This window comes from Pristiophorus japonicus, chromosome 5 (genome assembly GCF_044704955.1).
Source record: "Pristiophorus japonicus isolate sPriJap1 chromosome 5, sPriJap1.hap1, whole genome shotgun sequence".
NCBI classification, from domain to species: domain Eukaryota; kingdom Metazoa; phylum Chordata; class Chondrichthyes; family Pristiophoridae; genus Pristiophorus; species Pristiophorus japonicus.
In genome coordinates, this window is record NC_091981.1 from 256,792,412 (window position 1) to 256,807,418 (window position 15,007).

The 15,007-nt window shown below is 42.9% G+C and overlaps 1 protein-coding gene across 2 annotated transcripts in view; it reads left to right on the forward strand.

Annotated features, from left to right (window-relative positions):
• The window catches only part of pitrm1 (pitrilysin metallopeptidase 1), an 82,552-nt gene that overhangs the window by 8,491 nt on the left and 59,054 nt on the right, over positions 1-15,007 (forward strand). The window contains exons 3-7 of one of the 2 annotated variants that reach the window (XM_070881566.1): positions 3,420-3,526; positions 4,259-4,410; positions 6,945-7,059; positions 7,155-7,251; positions 8,336-8,496. In XM_070881566.1, the coding sequence (XP_070737667.1) occupies positions 3,420-3,526; positions 4,259-4,410; positions 6,945-7,059; positions 7,155-7,251; positions 8,336-8,496 (632 nt within the window). The remainder of the gene's footprint in view (positions 1-3,419; positions 3,527-4,258; positions 4,411-6,944; positions 7,060-7,154; positions 7,252-8,335; positions 8,497-15,007) is intronic. The other variant, XM_070881567.1, reaches the window with a different exon arrangement.

Sequence of the window (15,007 nt, forward strand, 5' to 3'; positions counted from 1 at the left end):
CTCCCCCCCCCCCCCCACATCAACTCTCCCCCCCCATCCAGCTTCTCTCCCCCCCCACCTCTTCTCTCCCCCCCCATCATCTTCTCTCCCCCCCCCTCCTCTTCTCTCCCCCCCCCCCATCTCTCTCTCCCCCCCCATCATCTTCTCTCCCCCCCTCCTCATCTTCTCTCCCCCCCCATCATCTTCTCTCCCCCCCCCATCATCTTCTCTCCCCCCCCATCATCTTCTCTCCCCCCCCCATCATCTTCTCTCCCCCCCATCATCTTCTCTCCCCCCCCATCATCTTCTCTCCCCCCCATCATCTTCTCTCCCCCCCATCATCTTCTCTCCCCCCCATCATCTTCTCTCCCCCCCATCATCTTCTCTCCCCCCCCATCATCTTCTCTCCCCCCCCATCATCTTCTCTCCCCCCCCCATCATCTTCTCTCCCCCCCATCATCTTCTCTCCCCCCCCCATCATCTTCTCTCCCCCCCATCATCTTCTCTCCCCCCCCATCATCTTCTCTCCCCCCCCATCATCTTCTCTCCCCCCCCATCATCTTCTCTCCCCCCCCATCATCTTCTCTCCCCCCCATCATCTTCTCTCCCCCCCCATCATCTTCTCTCCCCCCCCATCATCTTCTCTCCCCCCCCATCATCTTCTCTCCCCCCCATCATCTTCTCTCCCCCCCCCATCATCTTCTCTCCTCCCCCCATCATCTTCTCCTCCCCCCATCATCTTCTCCTCCCCCCATCATCTTCTCCTCCCCCCATCATCTTCTCCTCCCCCCATCATCTTCTCCTCCCCCCCATCATCTTCTCCTCCCCCCCATCATCTTCTCCTCCCCCCCATCATCTTCTCCTCCCCCCCATCATCTTCTCTTCCCCCCCCATCATCTTCTCTCCCACCCCCCTTCTCCCCCGTGTTGCAGTAGGTGAGTAGAAATAATGTTTTATTTATCGAGTGATTTTTTATTTTTTTTAAACATTTTTATTAATTTATTTGGATTGATTTATTGATTTATTTATTGATTTATTTATCATTTATTATTGATAATGACTCTTTATTTGTAAAACTGAAGTGTTTAATGTTTGTAAAACCCCATCCCCCATCTTTCGTTCCCTACGCCTGATTTTAAGTGTAGGCAAGGTTTTTCTGAGCGTACAAAAATCTACACTTACTGCATTCTAAGTTGGTTTGGAGTAAGTTTTCGCTGCCTAAACTTGCAAAACAGGCGTAATTGGCCGGACATGCCCCCTTTTGGAAAAAAACAATCTGTTCTAAAATGAAACTGTTCTACCTGACTAGAACTGGAGTAAACTAAAGGGCGAGAATTGCAATTTCTAAGATACTCCATTCTAAACTAGTTGCTCCAAAACAATAGGAGCAACTTGGGCCGAAACTTGACCCCGTAGTCTCAGAATAAGTCACCCATTTAAAACTGAGATGAGGAGGAATTTCTTCTCTTAGAGCGTTGTAAATCTGTGGAATTCTCTACCCCAGAGAGCTGTGGAGACTGGGTCAATGAATATATTTAAGGTGTAGATAGACAGATTTTTGAGTGATAAGGGAATAAAAGGTTATGGGGAGTGGGCAGGGAAGTGGAGCTGAGTCCATGATATTAAATGGCGGAGCAGGATCGAGGGGCCAGGTGGCCTACTCCTGCTCCTATTTCTTATGTTCTTAAAGTTGCATGGAATTAACGGCAAAGTAGCTTGAGTGAATTTTTCTTGGCAGTGGAAAGTAGAATTCTAAGGTAATTAGAAAAAGAATCAGAGACGAGATGAGAATTTATTTAATGCAACAAGTTGTTCTGATCTGGAATGCACTGTCTGAAAGCGTGGTGGAAACAGATTCAATAACAACTTTCTAAAAGGAATTGGATAAATATTTGAAGGGGAAAGAAACTGCAGTGCTATGGGGAAACGGCAGGTGAGTGGGGCTAATTGGATAGCTCTTTCATAAGAGCCAGCACAGGCACGGTGATTTGATTGGCCACCTCCTGTGCTATATCATTCTGTGGGCTCAAAATTGGCCAGGAGTTGCTCCTTTTTTTTTTGGAGCAACTTGGTTTTTCTGGAGTATCTTAAAAATCCCCATTTTGCACATTCAATTTGCGCCAGTGTAATTGAGTTAGTTAGGATTTTTTTAGTTTAGTTTAGTTTTTTTCAAAAGGGGGTGTTACCAGCCACCTGCGCCTGTTTTAGCCATTTAGGCCACTTTGGACAGCTAATAGTTACTCCAAACTAACTTAGGCCAGCGTATGTAGCCACTTGTGGCCGCACAGAAGACCCTTGCAGAGAGTTAAGAAATCAGCTCAGGTAGGTACATCGGAGGCCAGCAGAACTTGATGACTTGACTAAAGAATGTGAATAGGATCAAACAGCTATACAGGACATCATATGACAAACTTCGCAAAGTTAATTTACTATACAACAGAAGCATTCACGGAAGCTTAAGCTACAAAAATAAAAGAAGCAAAAAGACAAAACATATTTACATAATTTTTTCAAAATATCCAAATAAAAAATAGAAGTACCTCCTGCTCGTAATTCTTATGTTCTTGTGTTCTCCCAGCCGCCTAAGCTCACCCACAATCATAGAAATATTTTATACCATATAGCCAGGATATTTACTGTTTGTTTTATGCTTTTAAATATTTTGAAAATTCAAGCAAAATTATTCCACCAAATCTAATGTTCAATAATTGATTATGATGTATTTGAAAGTATTTTCTATTAACTTGGTTAGGAAAGTATTTTCATCAACAGGGTTGAGGAAAGTCTTGAGTAAGCTCATTAAAATTACTGACTACACAGTTATTACCCCCCCCCCCCCCCAGATCAAAACTCTCCCCTCCTGGATCTCAAGAGTTTATTTGAGGGCAGGGACAGGAATCTGTTCTGGTTCATCTGTTTGTGCTTCAGTGGAGTCTGCCTCTAATATAATAATGCTAAATTGGCTGATGAAAGAAAAGCATGTAGCTAGATGAGTGATGTAGAAAGTATTCAAAAGGACCTTGGCAGATTAAGTTAGTGAGTTAAGGGGCAGCTGAACATATAACAATTATGCATATGGGCACAGAAAAATATATACAAAGATTGGGTGTCCATTGGCAAAACAAAATAACTTCTGTGTGATTTATCAGTCATTCACTGAAAATATCCAGTCAATGTAAGAATAATGTCAACAAAGTTAATAAACTCCAGGATACATTTTGAGATCATTGACTTGAATTCTTGATAAATGGATAGTATTGTTGTCTGGAGGGTAGTGATAGTAGAACGCTGCAGGGCACTGGTCTGCAGATTATTTTACTTCTCTAACTCATTACATTCACATTTGGGTGCTGTCTTTGCAACTTATCTTCAAAAGGACTGAGAATATCGTCAAACTCAAAATTGCTGCCTGTTATTGTACCAATCTTTCCTTCCCACAGGTGACAGCTGTTCCTGAGCTGTTTCTGACGGCAGTTAAACTTAACCATGATAATACAGGGGCTCAGTACATGCATGTCGCAAGGGATGATCCAAACAATCTGTTCAGGTGCTTTTTATTATTTATCATTGGTAATGCTCCATTTAGTATGCCTGATTATTTATCAATAACTCTTCTCTGCTGCTCTTGTTTTTTTTAAATCAACTCGATAGTTCAGTATCTGAAAATAGAAATGTAAAAAAATAGCTGCTCTTTGTAGAACCTTACATGGGCAAAAATGTTATAATTGATTTAGCTACAACTTTTTTAAAAAGTCATTGGTAGGAGGTTTAGAGGAGAAAAGAGGGGAAATTTCTTCACCCAGAGGGCGGTGGGGGTCTGGAGCTCACTGCCTGAAAGGGTGGTAGAGGCAGAAGCCCTCACCGCATTTAAAAGATACTTGGATGTGCATTTAAAGTGCCGTAACCTACAGGGCTACAGACCAAGAGCTGGTAAGTGGGATTAGGCTGGATAGCTCTTGGTCGGCCGGCGCAGACATGATGGGCCGAAATTGCCTCCTTCCGTGCTGTAAATTTCTATGATTCTAACTGAAGCGGTATTAAAAAGGTGTGTATGTGATGTAAAAGATTGAGGATCTCATTGGCTGTTTGACTTTTGTTAATCTGTGAAGATTTAGGTTGATGTAATTCATGCTGAGGAATGTGATGGTAAATGAGTGAGACAGATTAAAATGAAGCTTTTAGTGAGAGTATATGATGAAATTCTAATTTTGCTTTTTAGCAGTGGTATTGTCAAGTGATTAACAGACATTGCGGTATTGTGTGCATTCTTACATTTCAGTGTGCAGTTTCGTACTACACCACTCAACAGTACTGGTGTTCCTCATATTCTGGAACACGTGGTACTTTGTGGCTCTGAGAAGTACCAATGTAGAGACCCCTTCTTCAAAATGTTGACCCGATCACTCTCCACCTTCATGAATGCCTTCACAGGTCAGTACTGATACATTGTGTGAACATGTAGAGGATGGTGGGGAGGAGGGGGTGTTGTGGGCAGGCAGGTTTGATAATTATTAATCTATTGAACAGACTTGACTAAATAATTTTTGTGGCTTTGTGTGTAATTGGGCTGTGGTCTGTTTTCTGCACATATTTTGTGATGGAAACATTAACATTTTACATTTTCATAGCAAAGACAAAGAAATGACAACATGGAAACAGGCTGTTCAGCCTAACCAGTCCATGTTGGTGATTATCCTCAAGTAGAGTTCCTAATGTACTTAACCGGTTCCATATCCCTTATCTACCTTTCCTTCAAATATCTATTTAACCTATTCTTTAAAGCAGAGACCATGTCAACATTTATCACTAACTCTGGGAATGCAATCCACAACCTCATTGCTCTCTTTATAAAACAAACACAAATACAGTTTCTCCTTTCTGTCCTAAATCTATCTCTCCCTATTTAATCTTCTGTCTAGGTCCCTTCAACTATAGGTACAATGTCTCAAATCCGGCTGTCCGAAAATCGGAATTGTCTGAAAGTCAGACATTTTTGAGAAAATCCCATTTGGTATTCAGTAAAATAAAATCCAGAATTATTGACCAAAAACCGGCGGGCCGAACTAGTTATTGACTTCGGGGATGCGGAGGATCCACTTCGGAGAAATCTTGGCAGATCGTAAAAGCCCATTTCCGGCGCATGCGCATTTTGCCCAGTAAACTGGCTTTTGCGAGTCCTTGCTGGGTCCGTGTGCACTTTGTACGGACCCAGCCAGGCTGGAATTTTCAGCCCATAGATTTTCTTGTCCGAAATCCGGAAAAATCTGAAAACTGGCATGGTTTCGGTCCCGAGGTTGCCGGATTTGAGAAGTTGTACCTGTACTGGAAACAGTCTGTTCCTATCTACTGGCTTTTATAGTTTTAAATACCTCTTTGTATAATCCAATAATATCCTCTTTTCTAATGAAAACAGCCACAATTTTTAAGACTTTCTTCACTTTTGTAATTACTTGTATCAGGCAGCATCCCAGTGAATCTGTTCTGGCTTCTCTAGGAACAGGCGTAGGCCATTCAGCTCCTCGAGCCTGTTCCTCCATTCAATTAGATTATGGCTGATCTAGTGTACAGCTTTATATAGTTTCAAGCCCAGAACCACATAACGTAGTCCAATATAGTCATATTAAGATTTTATACAGATTCAGCATTACATCGTGACGCTTATATTCTGTACCTGTAATAAAACCTAGTACAGGTTGAGCGTTCGAAATCCGGAGTTCCAAAATTTGGAATGTTCTGGAATCTGAACACCGGACCGATCTATGGCGGGGTCGTCCGGAAACCAGAAAATGTTCCGAAATCCGGACTCGCCCGGCCCTCGGCGGCCCGCCCTCGCCGGCCCAAACTCACCCCAGCCCTTGGCGACCTGAACTCACTCCGGCCCAGCCCTCGAAGGCCCGACCGCGCATCGGCGGCCCTACCTCGCTTCGGCCCTCCGTGGCCCGACTTCGCCGCAACTTCACCCTCTCCCCCTTACCTCAGTGGGCCAACCTCGCCCCCTTACCTTGGCTGCCCGACCCCACCTATCTCGGCCCAGGCAAAGATGTTCCAAAATCCAGAAATATCCAGAACGGCCTTGGTCCCGCGGTTTCTGGATTTCGGATGCTCAACCTGTATTACATTTGCTTTTGGCCTTATTCACTTAAGTACTGCTTTTAATGTTTGAACCTGAACTCTCAACTTCTGTTCTTCCATTCAAAGTAAAATTATTACATCATTTTTTTGACTGAAATGTCCCACCTCACATTTGCTAACACTTCCTGGGTAATCAAATTCCTATGACAGTTTGTCTTAAAATCTACTATTGTGTTTTGTGCATGCAACATGTATTAATTTGTCTTTTTCTCGAAGTACCAGAAAAATTTTTATGTTTGAGGCAATTTACTTTCATTTCATCCAATCATTGAAGGATCCTTTGTTTCTGTAAAATACCATCCAGTGGTTTATAGACCCATGCCATGATCAACAGTAGGAACATAGGAACAGGAGTAGGCCATTTAGCCCCTCGAGCCTGTTCAGCCATTTGATGAGATCATGGTTGATCTGCCACCTACTCCATATGCACACCATTGCCCCATATCCCTTAATACCTTTGGTTAACAATAATCTATCCATCTCAAATTTAAAATTAACAATTGATCTGGCATCAACTGCCATTTGTGGAAGAGAGTTCCAAACTTCTACCACCCTTTGTGTGTAGAAGTGTTTCCTAATTTCACTCTTAAAAGGTCTGACTCTAATTTTTAGACTATGCCTCCTATCCTAGACTCCCTAACCAGTGGAAATAGTTTTTCTCTATCTACCCCTATCTGTTCCCTTTAATAAATTACTGATGCTACCTAAAAAGCAGGGCAGCTTCTTGAGGTTAATTGTTGATACGAAGTGAGAGCAGTGTTGTTGATTTGGATAATTTAGCAGCATCAAAGGAAACTAACAGTTGATGTGGATTTTTCTTTTGATCCTCGTAGCTAGTGACTACACAATGTACCCATTTTCCACCCAAAATTCTAAGGATTTTCAGAATCTTCTCTCTGTTTACCTGGATGCTGTCTTCTTTCCATGCCTAAGGGAATTGGACTTCTGGTAAGATGATACATTTTTACACATGCATGCTGTATGTATAAGGCTATATTTTGTACTGCAGTCTTGCATTTCACCTTGTCTTTCTTCTGTCACAGGCAAGAAGGGTGGAGGCTGGAACACGATACCCCTGATGATCCATCTTCACCACTTGTCTTTAAAGGGGTTGTGTTCAATGAAATGAAGGGCGTGTTTGTAAGTGTTTTTGCCTAAGATGTAATTTGACTTGAACACTTTTTAATGTACATTTGTGGTACTGTAATGCAGCATTTAATTTTATAGAGAAGTGACTACTGTTGTATGCATTGTAACATAAGAATTAGGAGCAGGAGTAGGCCATTCGGCCCCTCGAGCCTGCTCCGCCATTCAATAAGATCATGGCTGATCTGATCTTCTACCACAACTCCGTCATTGAATGAGATCATCATAGAAAAATTACGACACAGAAGGAGGCCATTCGGCCCATCGAGTCCATGCCGATTGAAAAAGAGCTACCCAGTCTAATCCCACCTTTCAGCACTAGGTCCGTAGCCCTGTAGATTACGGCTCTTTAAGTGCACATCCAAGTACTTTTTAAATATGATGAGGGTTTCTACCTATATCACCCTTTCAAGCAGTGCATTCCAGACCACCACGACCCTTTGGGTGAAGAACATTTTCCTCATTTCCCCTCTAATCATCTCCCCTCTAATTTACCTCAACTCCACTTGCCTGCACTATCCCCATAATTCTTGATTCCCTTAATATCCCAAAATCTATTGCTATCTGTCTTTGAACATACTCTGACTGAGCTTCCGCAGCCCTCTGGGGTAGAAAATTACAAAGATTCACAATCCTCTGAGTGAAGAAACGTCTCCTCATCTCTGCCCTAAAAATATAGTGTCAGCTGTGGCTCAGTGGGTAGTACATGCACCTCACAGTCAGAAGGTTGTGGGTTCAAGCCCCACTCCAGAAACTTGAGCACATAAATCTAGGCTGACACTCCGGTGCCGGGGTTTCACTGTTGGAGGTGCCATCTTTCGGATGAGATGTTAAACCGAGGCCTCGTCTGCCCCTCAGGTGGACATAATTGATTTAAACCTTTTTTGGTTGTATGGATTTTTCAGTACAAAAATGTAGCTGTCTCTTTCTAGTTTATGTGGATTAATTATCTTAGGCTGGATAGCTCTTTTTCTGCCGGCACAGACACAATGGGTCAAATCGTAAATTTCTGATTAGCAAGAAGGCAGTTTCCATTTTGTATTTAATCAAAAGTAGCTGTATATTTTTGTTGTTTCAGGCAAACAACGAGAACGTATACGCTCAGCACCTACAGAACAAGCTTCTACCGGACCATACCTACTCAGTAATATCTGGTGGTGACCCATTACATATACCCAAGCTTACGTGGGAAGAATTAAAACACTTTCATGCTACACATTACCATCCGAGCAATGCCAGGTATAATAATGCCACTATATTGACTAATGTGAATTCTTTACTTATGGGGAGTTCAAACATTATTTGTATACAAGAGTGCAACAACCACCTTTTCAGAGGGGAAGATTAATGCAACAGTGTTACTTTTAATCAGACACTCTCCCCACACCTCCACCACTTTTTAAAAAAAGGAGAGGGAAAATGGGTAATTATAGACCGGTTAGCCTGACATCAGTAGTGGGGAAAATGTTGGAATCAAGTATTAAAGCTGAAATAGCAGAGCATTTGGAAAGCAGTGACAGGATCGGTCCAAGTCAGCATGGATTTATGAAAAGGAAATCATGCTTGACAAATCTTCTAGAATTCTTTGAGGATGTAATTAGTTGAGTGGACAAGGGAGAACCAGTGGATGTGGTGTATTTGGACTTTCAAAAGGCTTTTGACAAGGTCCCACACAAGAGATTGGTGTGCAAAATTAAAGCACATGGTATTGGGGGTAATGTACTGATGTGGATAGAGAACTGGTTGGCAGACAGGAAGCAGAGAGTCGGGATAAACGGGTCTTTTCAGAATGGCAGTCAATGACTAGTGGGGTGCCGCAGGGCTCAGTGCTGGGACCCCAGCAATTTACAATATACATCAATGATTTCGTTGAAGGAATTGAGTGTAATATATCCAAGTTTGCAGATGACACTAAGCTGGGTGGCAGCGTGAGCTGTGAGGAGAATGCTAAGAGGCTGCAGGGTGACTTGGACAGGTTAGGTGAGTGGGCAAATGCATGGCAGATGCAGTGTAATGTGGATAAATGTGAGGTTATCCACTTTGGTGGCAAAAAAAGAAGGCAGAATATTATTTGAATGGCGGCGGCAGATTAGGAAAAGGGGAGGTGCAACGAGACCTGGGTGTCATGGTACATCAGTCATTGAAAGTTGGCATGCAGGTACAGCAGGCGGTGAAGAAGGCAAATGGTATGTTGGCCTTCATAGCTAGGGGATTTGAGTATAGGAGCCGGGAGGTCTTACTGCAGTTGTACAGGGCCTTGGTGAGGCCTCACCTGGAATATTGTGCTTAGTTTTGGTCTCCTAATCTGAGGAAGGACGTTCATGCTATTGAGGGAGTGCAGTGAAGGTTCACCAGACTGATTCCCGGGATGGCAGGACTGACATATGAGGAGAGACTGGATCGTCTGGGCCTGTGTTCACTGGAGTTTAGAAGGATGAGAGGGGATCTCATAGAAACATATAAATATCTGACAGGACTGGACAGGTTAGATGCAGGAAGAATGTTCCCGATGTTGGGGAAGTCCAGAACCAGGGGTCACAGTCTAAGGATAAGGGGTAAGCCATTTAGGACTGAGATGAGGAGAAACTTCTTCACTCAGAGAGTTGTTAACCTGTGGAATTCCCTACTGCAGAGAGTTGTTGATGCCAGTTCATTAGATATATTCAAGAGGGAGTTAGATATGGCCCTTACTGCTAAAGGGATCAAGGGGTATGGAGAGAAAGTAGGAAAGGGGTACTGAGTGAATGATCAGCCATGATCTTATTGAATGGTGGTGCAGGCTCAAAGGGCCGAATGGCCTATTCCTGCACCTATTTTCTATGTTTCGATGTTTCTGTCTTCTACATAAATTATTTACAGACATTTATCTTGTAGGCTGAATCCCTGTTTAAATTTGAACCGAATATTTTTGACAATTTGGCATTTTAGGTCAAGAAAACAGAATTAAATTTACACCATCCATGTATGCAGTTTGTAAGTACCTCTAGCCCAATTGAAAGAGGCATTTTTTGGGTTTCTGGATGCTGAATAGAAGCTATCAATTAATTTCTAATTAAGTTGTCAAGGACACAACAATTTGTCACTTCTAAGGGCAGCGGATAGAGATTGTGCTGATGTGGGCACACAGTCTACTCCTGTTAATTGAAAGTCATTTTTTGCATGAAAAAAGTTTGAATTATTCACTTAATACAATTAGGCAATGTAAATAAAATACCTCTGCATGATTTTATTTGCATGATTTCAATTCATATGAACAATCATTCAAATATTTAACTACTATATTGTGCACTTAACTCTTTTGCTATTACACAATTGATGGCACTTTAGCTTCATGAATAAAACTTGTCTGCTTTGTAAATAATATTTTAAAAGTACTAATTTTTACTTGCTGCTGATCCATTATAAAGAATCTATGTAGACTTGTGTGTATGAAAATTATTGCTGGTTACAAATGCAACTGGAAAATAGCTTAAGAATAAACTACAAAGATATAAACTATTTTGGATTATATATTGGGTGTCATATTTTGCTACTCAATTGCTGATTATCACTGTCAATCGTAATTAATTTAGTATTGTCAAGTCTTTAAAGCATACACCAAAAATCTGTTGAAGGTATAGAGTAATCCTTTTTTGGTTGATGTCCTTGTGGACGCTTTGATGGGGTTACTGCTCATAATCCAATAACTAATGTTCTCTAATATGTAAAGAATATATGATTACTGTTAGATCTCTTAATTTCCAATGAAATACGAACTCCGATGGTAGTTTTAACTTTTTAATCTCGGCAGAGAGCAACAAACTTCTTGGCTTCAAGCCAGGTCTTTGTTCTTACTGAGACACATGGTCAAAATGGCTGTATTTATGCCTGGATCAATTTACAGAAAAGAACTCGCCTTCTTTGACCTTATTGGCTCAATTGAAAGTCTTTTAACGTTTTATTGGCTCGCTACCCAAGGTCCGAAAATGTCAAGTTGATTGATGAGTTAATGCAACATGCCGAACTGCATGTAGCAACCTTGACTTGGGGGTCTGTGAATTTTCACAGTCTGTCTAAATGAGCCTGTTTGAATTCTCTATCAATCCCCCCTTTGATTCTTTCACAAACTGAATCATAAAACTTCAGGTATCACTGGTTAAACATTCTACAAAATAATTTCATACATGTTAATAGAGTTTCCTTCTAAAATTTGTTGATGTGTTTCGCCACATGTCCGGACTAGTAGCTTCCACACAAATTTACACCAACCCGAGTTCCATCGTGGCCACAATGGAAGTCTGGTTTTACTAGGTTAATTAACCTTATTCCAATTTAATCAAAATCAATATCTTAATTCAACCTGTAAACAACCTTTCCTTAAGCATAACATACCCCTGTGCCACGTACAGACGGTCTACTGGGACCTGTAAGGTGTCTCACCTGCGGGACAGCAGCTACAGCCGCCTGGTCGCAACAACATTTAATCAACATAAACAAACAATATAAAAGTAAAAGGTAATTAACATGTAATTCCCTTGGTACTCTACTATTTCCCTTTGGTGCAGAGGGTCGGCTAGTAAGAAGTAGGCCTATGTCTAGAATACCTACAATCAATACTACAGTAAATTTATACATTTTCGCAAAATGTAATTGTCCTTATTAGATTTCAGCTTCAGTTACGGGTGCTCGTTTAACGTGTGAAGCGTGGATCCAGGCTTTCTTTCCTTGGACTTTAACAGCTGCCTGGGTGGTCAATAACACTTGATAAGGTCCCTCCCACTTGGCGCCCAAAGGTTCTTTATGCAACTTTTTCACATAGACCGAGACTCCCGGGATGATGTCGTGTCCTCCCTCGGGTGGATTACCCCAAGCTGCCGATACCTGTCGGGAAACAGAACTAATAGCATTGGTTAGGTTCTGACAGTATGATAACAAAGTGTCACTCATTAAGTGAACATCAGCTTTCCGTAAATCGATAGTTCCTGGCAGCGACATGGGTCTTGTTATAATTTCAAATGGGCTTAGACCTGTAGTTCTGTTCGGGGTTGCCCTAATGCTACATAGCACTATTGGTAGTGCCTGGGGCCATGGTGTTCCTTCTTGGTAATATTTGGCAAGCCGTTGTTTCAGAGTTCGATTCATTCGCTCTACTTGTCCTGATGATTGTGGATGATAAGGACAGTGTAAATCCCACGTAATGTTCAGTAACCTACAGACTTCTTGGCAGACAGCACCTGTGAAGTGTGTTCCCTGATCTGAGTCAATGCTACTCGGGACTCCCCATCGGGGAATGTAATCCTTACACAAGACCTTTGCAGTGTGATTGGCTGTGGCTCTTTTAGTTGGGACAGCTTCTACCCATCTAGAGAATCTGTCGACCATGACAAGAATGTTAGTGTATTCTTGGCATGAAGGAAGAGATATATAATCAACCTGCAGATGCTGGAATGGTCCGACAGGGGCAGGGGGCCTCAGTTGGGGCATTACCGTGATGGGTCCAGAATTATTTTTCTGGCAGACCACACAGCGGTCTGTTACCAGCTGGGCATATTTTTTAAATCCCCGACCCCACCAGCTTTTCTGGAACCGTGCCGTCATCTGTTGTGAGGCCAAGTGTCCCCACGAGTGGATCTGTTGGGCTAAAAAAGGCATAAGCGCTTGTGGCGCGACTGGCTTGTCGGTAACTCTTTGTCTCCAGACACCAACTTCGCATAGCTTAATTCCTGCCTCAATCCATGTCCATTTTTCCTCTCGGGAGCACTCGCCTTGCATTGTTTGAAAGTCTCGTGTCAGAGTCCTGAGTGCTTTCAATCTGCACATCTGTGTTGGTTCTTCTGGGGGAACGCCCTGTGAGGCGGCATCTTTAGCTGCCTGGTCAGCTAGGGCATTTCCCTGTGCTTCTGTGGTATTTTCCTTGATATGGGCCTTACACTTCAGGATGGACACTTCCTGAGGTAATTGTATGGCCTCCAGTAAGTCTCGGACTTCTTTTCCATTTCGGATAGGTGTACCAGCAGCAGTGAGGAATCCTCTTTTCTGCCATAACATACCAAAGTCGTGAGCGACTCCAAAAGCATAAAGCGAATCTGTGTAGACATTAGCTGTCTGTCCTTCTGCTATTTGACATGCTTCTGACAGGACCTCTAACTCGGCCTGTTGTGTTGACGTTCCTGAGGGTAAACGTCTTTTTGCCACTACCTCATATAAGGTTGTAACTGCCCATCCTGCTTTTCTGGTACCATTGTCAACAAAGGAGGAACCATCTGTAAACAGGATGAGGTCTGGGTTGTGCAGAGGCTCCTCTGCTGCTAAGGCTGCTTCTTCTGTTTCTTTTAAAATCTCCACGCAGTCATGCTCTTCACATTCTCCCCCCTCTTGCTCCCTCGATTCTGACATCGGGAGCATAGTTGCGGGATTAACCGGGCTGGCCCGGACGATATGGAGATTAGGAGCTTCCAAAACTGCTGTCCAGCGGGTCCATCTTGCTGCTGTCACCTGAGACATTCTATTCATAGACAGCAAAGCGTGTACGGTGTGGGGACACTTGACAATCAGCTTTTGGTCGAGGACTCGACCCGCAGTGATCATTACCGCTCGACATGTAGCTTCCATGGCCCTTAGGCAACTTCCTCATCCGAGGGCTACCGCATCCAGTTTTGCCGAATAATAGCCAATAGGTCTTTGCCGATCCCCATGTTCTTGTGTCAGTATAGCTGTCATATATCCTTCTTTCTCATGAACAAACAGGGTAAATGGCTTACCACTGTCGGGGATTCCCAGAGCCGGTGCCGAATACAAAGCCTTTTTCAAACTCAGGAAGGCCTCTTGCTGTTCTTTAGTGAGGGTGATGGCTTCTTTAGAGGCACGTTTCCACTTTAAAATATCATTCAGTGGCTGAGCAAGCTGTGTGAAGGAGTCAATCCAATTTCTGTTAAAGTTACACAATCCCAAAAAAGACCTTAGTTCCTGAATAGTGGTGGGTTTTTTAGCAGCCCGAATGGCTGCAGTTCTATCCTGGGTAAGTTCTCTCTTTCCTTGTGAAATCTTTTGTCCCAGGTATACAACCTCTTCTTGGGATATTTGTGCTTTGTCGATGCTGGCTTTATGTCCTTTCAGCCAAAGGTGGTCCAGCAAAGCTCGTAAATCTTGTTCGTGCTGTTCTTCCGTGTTTGAAGCTAGCAGGATATCGTCTACATATTGGATGACTGTGGATGACAGGGGAGGTAATTCTCGCAAATGGCTTTGTAAAGCCATGTGGAATAACGTAGGGCTGTTATGGAAACCCTGCGGTAACCGGGTCCAAGTATACTGTTGTCCTTGGACCGTGAAAGCAAACCACTGTCGAACCTCTGGTGCCAGAGGCACTGATCAAAAAGCATCGGCCATATCTATAACCGAGAAATATTTATGTTCCGGTTTGAGGGCATTAAAAATGGTGGAGGGATCTGCGACCAAAGGAGCTTTTTGATCAATACACTGGTTAGCTTTCTTATAATCAACTGTCAAACGCCAAGTCTCATTAGATTTCTGTACCGGCCACACGGGGCTATTGGAGGAGCTATGCGTTTTAATAAGCACCCCTTGTTTCTCCAATTGCTGAATAACCGGTAAGATTCCCGTCATGGCAGTTGGACTGATGGGATACTGTTTAGTGCATGGAGGCTTGGTCCCGGTAAATGACGCAGGCTCCATCTGGAGTAGGCCACAATCATTCTTATCTTTAGCCCATATCGTGTGTTCCTTCAATTCTTCTTTCTTCAAAGTTCTAATT